Source organism: Synchiropus splendidus, chromosome 4 (genome assembly GCF_027744825.2).
Source record: "Synchiropus splendidus isolate RoL2022-P1 chromosome 4, RoL_Sspl_1.0, whole genome shotgun sequence".
In the NCBI taxonomy this organism is placed as follows: Eukaryota; Metazoa; Chordata; class Actinopteri; order Syngnathiformes; family Callionymidae; genus Synchiropus; species Synchiropus splendidus.
This window is the reverse complement of record NC_071337.1, coordinates 27,361,432-27,372,572: the sequence shown is the minus strand read 5'-3', so window position 1 is coordinate 27,372,572 and position 11,141 is coordinate 27,361,432. Positions and strand designations below refer to the sequence as shown.

The 11,141-nt window shown below is 44.4% G+C and overlaps 1 protein-coding gene across 1 annotated transcript; it reads left to right on the top strand.

Moving 5' to 3' along the window:
• Window positions 1-5,684: 5,684 nt before the first annotated feature.
• On the top strand, window positions 5,685-11,112 carry LOC128757647 (mucin-2-like). The gene is made up of 3 exons (XM_053863103.1): window positions 5,685-10,193; window positions 10,260-10,348; window positions 10,457-11,112. The coding sequence occupies exons 1-3, from the start codon at window positions 5,759-5,761 to the stop codon at window positions 10,529-10,531; spliced, it is 4,599 nt and encodes a 1,532-aa protein (XP_053719078.1). The 5' UTR covers window positions 5,685-5,758; the 3' UTR covers window positions 10,532-11,112.
• The last annotated feature ends 29 nt before the right edge of the window (window positions 11,113-11,141 follow it).

Sequence of the window (11,141 nt, the reverse complement as noted above, 5' to 3'; positions counted from 1 at the left end):
GTACTGATCATTGGTAAAGACTATGTTCTTGTTGGCTACCGGAACAATTATTCAGCAGTTTACTTACTTTTACTGCTGCAATTATTATTATCTGAAACAACAAGCGACAGGTTCAGTTCAGTCCGCAATATTATTGTCGCTCAGAAATGTGTTTATAGTATATATATATGTGAACTTCAGCACTTGAGACAGACCTCTGATTTAATTTATTCTGCAACCATTTGGGGATTATCAAAGAACACCCCTAGCGCTCAAAAATAGAGCCATATGTCAATGTTTTGAGCTCCACAGCGAACTTCAAATGTTAATAATGGAATATATAATGTCGACTGAAGCCAAGAATTCTACTTAAATATACTGTTGTTGTAAAAAATGGAAAAACTCCTTGTATGACTATGTCACGTACGTAGCACGAGTCACTAAACATACTATAGGTAAAATATGAGTAATAAATCACATTAATATAGACAAGTTTCCAAAGCCAAACTTATGCCTTTGAAAGCCAAATGTCATTGTAAATTATGATTAAATAAATTATTATTATCCGCGACGTTTACTCTGTTTCATTGTTTAGTAAGTTTTAGGATTTGGACTTTTTGGCGTTTTATGACGATATTTTTGCTTTTGCTGGAGTATGACTGTCTAGAAGAAACGCAACTTTAACTCTGTTGCATCTGTTCCTCACAGCTCCGAGGTTTTATTTGACATGTTTATGAACATCTCTGCAGTAGATTATTTCAATATTATTTTATTACTTTATTTTATTGACTATTTGGAGTGGTAGGGGTCCGATTGTGGTCTATATTGCATACTAATGAGCAAATAAAGATTCTAAAGCAGTTAAATGCAACACGATGGCAGCTGCATGAGGAGGCACTGGTCTGTATTTGTTAAATTCCTCCATGATGCAACAGTAGAGCCCCATGAATTACACCTCTGATTCTCTTGTCTTCAGGTTGTCAATAGGGCTCCATTCCATCACGTTATGAGTCTCACTGTAAATCACACCACTCCATTCAACAACTCTAAAGCACATCACCAGCATCCAGGAACAATGACTTGAATTGCTTGAAGGCTCTTTTTTCTTGAATCTGCATATGCGCCACTGACTCAGTCGACTATTCTGTTTTGTTTGAAGTTGAAGAAAATTTGTGTTCCACGAAAAGCATATGAAGCGTCTGGTTTGGCTGAGACAAAATCATATTAAATACAGAAACAATTCTGAGAACCCAAACATCATCAAGTCGAAATCCAGTATGCCAGACACTTACTGTTCATGATGGATTTATTTTGTGTCCACCCAGATTTTAGCCTTGATCCTTGACCATGTACCATCTAACCCGCACAGTGCAGCACCGTTTCTTCAACAGGGATCAAGATCATCATGTTGTAGTTTGGCTTTCACACCTGACTGCTGCACCTGGTATTTCCTGGCAGCTTCCCCTGTGCGGCGTTATCTACCAGTGTCCATTATGTCATTTGAACTGAGTGGCTACAACTGCACCACCTCTGCTCCACCTGCTTCATCAACGAGTTTGCTTCAATGTTTAAGACTTAATACTGTTAACTGCACTTGTATCCACTTCATTATATTCTGACCAGTCAGCCTCAGTCTCTCCTCCTCCCTGCCTCAGCTTTCTTGTCCCTGATCATTTCCTTTACTCTGCTTTTTCGTCCTTTTATGAGGATTGCTTGCATTGTGTGGTTGTTCTTTTACTCACGTGACTACAACACTATTGCTAAAGTCTTTCACGTCATGGCAGGGTAGTGTTGACCACCAATGGTATGGTGTTAGACATCCCGGCAGACAGGACACAAGAACACTATTCAGATAAGAGGGGCCCTTGGCTGGGTTGCAAGCGCCTCCTAGAGGGCCGCTAAAAGTTTTTTGCTTAAACCTTTCGGCTGCAAGGGCCGCGAGATGCTCAGTTTTAATACATTAGCCATGTATGGTGGCAGTAGTGAGTCACTGAATTGACTTGAAATCTGTGATTGTTAACAACTATGGAGAAGTTCTTGAAAAGAAAAAATGATTAAGAAAGTGATGCCGCCCCCTCCAACAGTAAAAACTGTTCATGAAAGCACCTGTTGAAGCAGTTTTAAAAATGAATTACAACATTTTTTGGCCATACTTTCATTGACACTTTACTAATATCTTTTTGGGAGTTTAAATAAGATATATTATTTTATTTTATGATATAGAGGCATGGTTTTATTAGATTTATTTTATGCAGTATTGTATTCAGTTTTTCTAATTTTCTCAACAGTTTGCATCAAATGTATTTTTTTTTCTTTTGTAAATTTGATGAATATGACTTGTACCGGCTTCTGCTGTTCTTTGTACTTTTCAATGACAAATAAATATCTTGATCACAAGGTTTCACATTTTGGTTTGTTAACATGTAAATAGATTTAATATGGTTGTTGATCACGAATGAAATCAAGAGTGATAAATCAGTTCTATTCATTTGTTCTGGGAAAGATGGGCCCCAAGATCAAAATGGTTAAGAACCCCTGTTTTAGACCAAAAAATGCTCATGGGAGGGCTGCCACAGAAACTGACTTGACAACCACAGCAACCTTGACAACCATACTTCTGTCCAGTCCCTAAGACTCAAAATGGATGAATTGGAGGGATGGATTACAACTAAACTTGGCAGAGCGAGATGGACGTGGATGATCTCCAGACTAGCAGGTTTGGAAGCCCAATTCTTCAGAGGCCAGATATAGCCAAGACAAATCGCAGCCGTGGAGTGTACCTCTATGTAAATAAAAGGACCCAGAGAATGCATGTACAGCAACTGTGAACGACTCTCTGCCCATTTCATCTACCCCGCCAACTCCAACAGATGCTTCACACTCTAGTGAGCGTGAGCCAACTTGTCACCAGCATTCTTTAATAATAATAATAAATTCTCATCAAAATATACAGCAACAAACAGTCATCAAATTCTGACTCGCAACAAAGAAAAAATATAATACCCCGTGTAACATGGCGTCTGACTGAGCCATGGGCTCAACCCCAACTTTCACACAAGTCAGTATCTGGTTGGTTCCTGATTGTGTGATTATTCGCCTGCTGTGCGAGTCAACCGCTTCATCAGCTGTGTGTGTAGCAGGATGATCAACTGGTATTTAAAAACGCCTGTGAATTACCTTTAGGTTTTCAGGTTAGATTAGCGTCATCGCCATCTCGATCCTCCTCCTATGTGTTGCGCCTAAGGACACACATTTTTACACAGTCGAATCCAGTGATTGTGCCAGGATGGACGTGACAGTCTTGTTTGATGAATGAAACCAATGACCTGTGAACTGTTTGACTCACTCTATTGAAATACACTGGCATGTCGGGCAGATTAGTCTGAGGCGTGGGATAGCACAGCCAGAGGTCAGTACATTTGGGACGCAACCGAAAAGATTTGCTCAGCCACTTGTACTGAGGCCACAGCTGTGAAGGAGCTGAACTCGGTTTATGCAGAGGTTGTTTTGAGCGTTTTCAACAGCTCCCAAGTTGCAGCCTGACCAGCATGGTCCTTGGCACGACATGCAGATTGCCTAATGTAGATTGGCATGTCAAAGCTCATGACAGGAGAACATTGGGTTGCAGAGCTCATGCGGCATGTGGATCTACCAGTCTGATATTTTACTTCCTTTTATTAATCAAGAGCTCCAGTTTATTTTTATATTAGCCACCGAAAACTGTTTCACCAGTTTTATTTGACTAAAGTGGATTAAATGAATCGACGTAATTTTCATTCATGTCCATCATTTTCCATCATTGCAAATCCACCAGTTTATTATGACTTGGCAACAAGTTTGACCACATGGCTTCATCGTAATCTCAATCTTTTTTTTTTTTTTTTTTTTTTGTTTTCAAGTGCGGCGCTGCATACTGTTCCAGGAAACGCTACAGGAGACAAAGCCAAAAGCAGAAGTGTCAATATTATATAATAGAAGGAACAGATATAATAACAAGCTTAACATGAAATATAATGTTATGACATGAAGGGAAAGACAAAAAAAAGAGCAACATCCTAATAGGAGGACAACTGAGATTTGCCCAAGTCTGGCCTAAAGCATTGACACACAAGTCTGGGATGCAAACAATAACTCAAAATGTTCACATTTCCATGAGATTTGGTCGGAAGGGCTGAACATATTAACCATGTTAAATGTGTAGGCCAGATCTAGATGGCCGTCTGTATCCAGGACTTTTTCAAAAGCCTCCCAGGCGGCTTGCCGGACGTCTGCCCTCTCAGCCTGTTCCTAGTTTCACACTGTCAGGAGAAAATTACAAATGCAGAAGTTGCAAAAGTGAGTTGATGAAATACAATTTGCTGTAAAGTCGTACATTTCTGTAAAGTCTACATCCAATCATATGTTCCTGTGATATTTCACACAGTCATATAAAATATAAATGAATGAGTTTGTCTTCTCTTTAAATTTTAACATCCTACTATGCGCAACATAAGGATGTTAGGGTCAAAAAGGAGAGAGAAGGTCATGCCTGCAAAGAGAAGCAAATAAGTGATGATCTCGTCTTGCACTCACAGCCACAAACACTTGCCAAATCGATCGTGACCTCTTACCATACATCTCTCACTACAGTACATTAGTTGTATGTTTATAGGCGATCCTAAAAGCCGCCACCCTCCCCTCCTCTTCCCTCCCCTTCCCCCGATGTCCGTGCCCATGTATATTCTGTTGGGAGAATAGCTGTAAGAATGAAATGGTTCCGGCAAATTGTTCCAAAGAACTAAAAAGGTTCTGACTGTTAAAATCTTGTTGAGCTCCGCACAATATTCTTCCTGATTCAGTTTCCACCATTTCATCCCTTTTTGAGCCCATTCACACACATACACACTTAGGCACAATTTTAGAGCGTCTTAAAAACCGAGTGAGCACGTCTTTGAACTGTGGGAGGAAACCGGAGAGCCCAGAGAAAACTGACACGAAGATGCAAGGCAAGAGTGCTAACCACTAGGGCGCCAAGTGGCCTCCCCGACACGACAGCAGGCATGAATCACACCACCTCAGCATTTTATCTGTTCACATATTTACAAATATACAAGCTGTGTGACATGACAAGTGGTTCATCCCGCAATCCCTTTGTTCCAATGCAACGCATAAGTATAAAATCTTCCTTTCCCATCAGTGATCACAGACAAATAACTTGAAGTCTTTTTCAGCATCTTCCACCACCACCGTATCATCAACTCCAATCGGTGATGCTCCAATTGATGCTACAGCCAGCACTGCTACCACAACTGTGACTCCTCAGGCAGCCACCACCAGTCCAACTACCACCAGAACTCCAACTACATCCATGGGTCCTACCACCATCAACACTGCAACAATGTCCACTAGTCCAACTGCCACAGTAACTGCAACTACATCCACTGGCTCAACTACCACCGGAACTCCAACTACATCCACTGGTCCAGCCAGCATTGCTACCACAACTGTGACTCCTCAGGCAGCCACCACCATTACTCCAACTATGAGTACTGGTCCGACTACCACTGTAACTCCAACTACATCCATGGGCCCTACCACCATCAACACTGCAACAATGTCCACTAGTCCAACTGCCACAGTAACTGCAACTTCATCCACTGGCTCAACTACCACCGGAACTCCAACTACATCCACTGGTCCAGCCAGCATTGCTACCACAACTGTGACCCCTCAGGCAGCCACCACCATTACTCCAACTATTTCCACCAGTCCAACTGCCACTGTAACTCCAACTACATCCATGGGTCCAACCACCATCAACACTGCAACAATGTCCACTAGTCCAACTGCCACAGTAACTGCAACTACATCCACTGGCTCAACTACCACCAGAACTCCAACTACATCCACTGGTCCAGCCAGCATTGCTACTACAACTGTGACTCCTCAGGCAGCCACCACCATTACTCCAACTATGAGTACTGGTCCGACTACCACTGTAACTCCAACTACATCCATGGGCCCTACCACCATCAACACTGCAACAATGTCCACTAGTCCAACTGCCACAGTAACTGCAACTACATCCACTGGCTCAACTACCACCGGAACTCCAACTACATCCACTGGTCCAGCCAGCATTGCTACTACAACTGTGACTCCTCAGGCAGCCACCACCATTACTCCAACTATTTCCACCAGTCCAACTACCACTGTAACTCCAACTACATCCATGGGTCCAACCACCATCAACACTGCAACAATGTCCACTAGTCCAACTGCCACAGTAACTGCAACTACATCCACTGGCTCAACTACCACCGGAACTCCAACTACATCCACTGGTCCAGCCAGCATTGCTACTACAACTGTGACTCCTCAGGCAGCCACCACCATTACTCCAACTATGAGTACTGGTCCGACTACCACTGTAACTCCAACTACATCCATGGGCCCTACCACCATCAACACTGCAACAATGTCCACTAGTCCAACTGCCACAGTAACTGCAACTACATCCACTGGCTCAACTACCACCGGAACTCCAACTACATCCACTGGTCCAGCCAGCATTGCTACCACAACTGTGACCCCTCAGGCAGCCACCACCATTACTCCAACTATTTCCACCAGTCCAACTGCCACTGTAACTCCAACTACATCCATGGGTCCAACCACCATCAACACTGCAACAATGTCCACTAGTCCAACTGCCACAGTAACTGCAACTACATCCACTGGCTCAACTACCACCAGAACTCCAACTACATCCACTGGTCCAGCCAGCATTGCTACTACAACTGTGACTCCTCAGGCAGCCACCACCATTACTCCAACTATGAGTACTGGTCCGACTACCACTGTAACTCCAACTACATCCATGGGCCCTACCACCATCAACACTGCAACAATGTCCACTAGTCCAACTGCCACAGTAACTGCAACTACATCCACTGGCTCAACTACCACCGGAACTCCAACTACATCCACTGGTCCAGCCAGCATTGCTACTACAACTGTGACTCCTCAGGCAGCCACCACCATTACTCCAACTATTTCCACCAGTCCAACTGCCACTGTAACTCCAACTACATCCATGGGTCCAACCACCATCAACACTGCAACAATGTCCACTAGTCCAACTGCCACAGTAACTGCAACTACATCCACTGGCTCAACTACCACCAGAACTCCAACTACATCCACTGGTCCAGCCAGCATTGCTACTACAACTGTGACTCCTCAGGCAACCACCACCATAACTCCAACTATGAGTACTGGTCCGACTACCACCGTAACCTCAACTACATCCATGGGTCCTACCACCATCAACACTGCAACTATGTCCACTAGTCCAACTGCCACAGTAACTGCAACTACATCCACTGGCTCAACTACCACCGGAACTCCAACTACATCCACTGGTCCAGCCAGCATTGCTACTACAACTGTGACTCCTCAGGCAGCCATCACCATTACTCCAACTATTTCCACCAGTCCAACTACCACTGTAACTCCAACTACATCCATGGGTCCTACCACCATCAACACTGCAACTATGTCCACTAGTCCAACTGCCACAGTAACTGCAACTACATCCACTGGCTCAACTACCACCGGAACTCCAACTACATCCACTGGTCCAGCCAGCATTGCTACTACAACTGTGACCCCTCAGGCAGCCACCACCATTACTCCAACTATTTCCACCAGTCCAACTGCCACTGTAACTCCAACTACATCCATGGGTCCAACCACCATCAACACTGCAACAATGTCCACTAGTCCAACTGCCACAGTAACTGCAACTACATCCACTGGCTCAACTACCACCAGAACTCCAACTACATCCACTGGTCCAGCCAGCATTGCTACTACAACTGTGACTCCTCAGGCAGCCACCACCATTACTCCAACTATTTCCACCAGTCCAACTACCACTGTAACTCCAACTACATCCATGGGTCCTACCACCATCAACACTGCAACTATGTCCACTAGTCCAACTGCCACAGTAACTGCAACTACATCCACTGGCTCAACTACCACCAGAACTCCAACTACATCCACTGGTCCAGCCAGCATTGCTACCACAACTGTGACTCCTCAGGCAACCACGACCATTACCCCAACAATTTCCACTAGTCCAACTTCCACCGTAACTGCAACTACATCCATGGGTCCAACCACCATCAACACTGCAACAATGTCCACTAGTCCAACTGCCACAGTAACTGCAACTACATCCACTGGTCCAGCCAGCATTGCTACCACAACTGTGACCCCTCAGGCAACCACCACCATTACTCTAACTATGTCCAGTAGTCAAACTACTTCTGTCACCCCAACTACATCCATGGGTCCAACAACCATCATTACTGAAACTATGTCCACTAGTCCAACTGCCACAGTAACTGCAACTACATCCACAAGTCCAACTACCACTGTAACCCCAAAAATATCCAGGAGTCCAGCCACCATCAATACTGAAACTATGTCTACTAGTCCAACTGCCACATTAATTCCAACTACATCCACTGGTCCAGCCAGCATTGTTACTTCAACTGTGACCCCTCAGGCAACCACCACCATTACCCCAACTATTTCCACTAGTCCAACTTCCACCATAACTGCAACTACATCCAGCGGTCCAACTACCACCGTAACCCCAACTACATCCATGGGTCCAACCACCATCAACACTGCAACAATGTCCACTAGTCCAACTGCCACAGTAACTGCAACTACATCCACGGGTCCAGCCAGCATTGCTACTACAACTGTGACTCCTCAGGCAACCACCACCATTACTCCAACTATTTCCACCAGTCCAACTGCCACTGTAACTCCAACTACATCCATGGGTCCAACCACCATCAACACTGCAACAATGTCCACTAGTCCAACTGCCACAGTAACTGCAACTACATCCACAAGTCCAACTACCACTGTAACCCCAAAAATATCCAGGAGTCCAGCCACCATCAATACTGAAACTATGTCTACTAGTCCAACTGCCACATTAATTCCAACTACATCCACTGGTCCAGCCAGCATTGTTACTTCAACTGTGACCCCTCAGGCAACCACCACCATTACCCCAACTATTTCCACTAGTCCAACTTCCACCATAACTGCAACTACATCCAGCGGTCCAACTACCACCGTAACCCCAACTACATCCATGGGTCCAACCACCATCAACACTGCAACAATGTCCACTAGTCCAACTGCCACAGTAACTGCAACTACATCCACGGGTCCAGCCAGCATTGCTACTACAACTGTGACTCCTCAGGCAACCACCACCATTACTCCAACTATTTCCACCAGTCCAACTGCCACTGTAACTCCAACTACATCCATGGGTCCAACCACCATCAACACTGCAACAATGTCCACTAGTCCAACTGCCACAGTAACTGCAACTACATCCACAAGTCCAACTACCACTGTAACCCCAAAAATATCCAGGAGTCCAGCCACCATCAATACTGAAACTATGTCTACTAGTCCAACTGCCACATTAATTCCAACTACATCCACTGGTCCAGCCAGCATTGTTACTTCAACTGTGACCCCTCAGGCAACCACCACCATTACCCCAACTATTTCCACTAGTCCAACTTCCACCGTAACTGCAACTACATCCAGCGGTCCAACTACCACCGTAACCCCAACTACATCCATGGGTCCGACCACCATCAACACTGCAACAATGTCCACTAGTCCAACTGCCACAGTAACTGCAACTACATCCACTGGCTCAACTACCACCGGAACTCCAACTACATCCAGTGGTCCAGCCAGCATTGCTACCACAACTGTGACCCCTCAGGCAACAACCACCATTACTCAAACAATGTCCACTGGTTCAACTACCATTGTACTAACTCCAACTACGTCCAATAATCTTACCACTGCTGTGGCTCCAACCAGTACTCAGACCACAGAAGCCGTTTCAACAGCTACTACTAGATTGTTGAATACCACAACATCAGCAACTACTCAATCACTGAATACCACAATAACATCAGTAACTTCTGGACCATTGAATACCACGATAGGCTTAAATACAACTTTTATGATGAACACGACAACAAATCTAAATACCACAACTCCATCCCGCTTTACCTCACAACCTCTGACAACAACCCCGACAACTCATTCAGTGACTTTGCACACTCACTCATCCACGTCTCAGTCAACCTCAGCTCCTGGGTCAACAACCGCAGGTACGTCACTTTGGTCTGTCTAAGAAAGCATGTCAATCCAAGCTAATTGTGGATTCCTCCTTCCAGCGGGCCTTCAGTTCCTGGCACACTTGCAGCTGAAGATAGCTTCCAGTGGTGAAATCAGCAATGCAACCATCCTCACACTGGTGAGGCAGGTAAATATTCTTTTTTACAATTCTCCCAAAGACTTCACTGGTTGCACCGTAAAACCTGTCATACAGTAATATGAAAATTCTAACGTCCATTCTACTTTCTTCTACAAGCATTTCGGGAGCCTACTGAACGGAACAGTTCACAGCATCACTGTGAGAAACATCCAGAGGGTTCCAGGACGCTGAGATCTCGTGTGTTGTGATTGAATAGCTATTCACTTCAACATTGCTGCCTGAGCATGTATTTAGGAGGCAGTTGCAAGCCTTTTGTGTTTGTCTGCAGGTCAGAAAAATACATTTGTTTGCCTGGTTTGATGATGGCTGAAGACATTGCCTTCTTTTGATCACCCTGGGTTTTCTGATCTTAAATCACAATGAGTCGCTCGTTTCAGTTAGAGAAAAATTCTTGGAGTCTCATATAGTCACCAGCGGAGCAATTCTGTGTGAACCACTATGTACACATTTGTGAACAGTGTTTCAGAGGGCTGGTATTGCTCTTTTTTAAGAATCACAATACACCTCACTGGAGCAATGTCGTATGTTTCCTTTCATGAAATACACTTGACACATGAGAATATCGGAGTCATGCGGCCATCACACTCGCAGCAGTGGAAATAACCTGAAATGCAAAGGTGACGGATTCGTCATAGTACCTTGTCTTGCTGGTTTCATGGATTGTTTTAGTGTGAGCTCATAAACGTAGACCTCTGAACATCACTTCAATTGTTAACCAGAAAAAAGTCAATGTTAATAAATCATTACCAGTTCCTACTGTTTCTTCCGTTCTTTATCGCAT

Bases quoted from the DNA above. Each gene is read 5' to 3' on its own strand.
- LOC128757647 (XM_053863103.1), top strand. From the start codon at position 5,759: ATGGGTCCAACCACCATCAACACTGCAACAATGTCCACTAGTCCAACT. The intron at 10,194-10,259 runs GTACGTCACTTT...TCCTCCTTCCAG, and splicing joins TCCTGGGTCAACAACCGCAG to CGGGCCTTCAGTTCCTGGCA. The intron at 10,349-10,456 runs GTAAATATTCTT...TTCTTCTACAAG, and splicing joins TCCTCACACTGGTGAGGCAG to CATTTCGGGAGCCTACTGAA.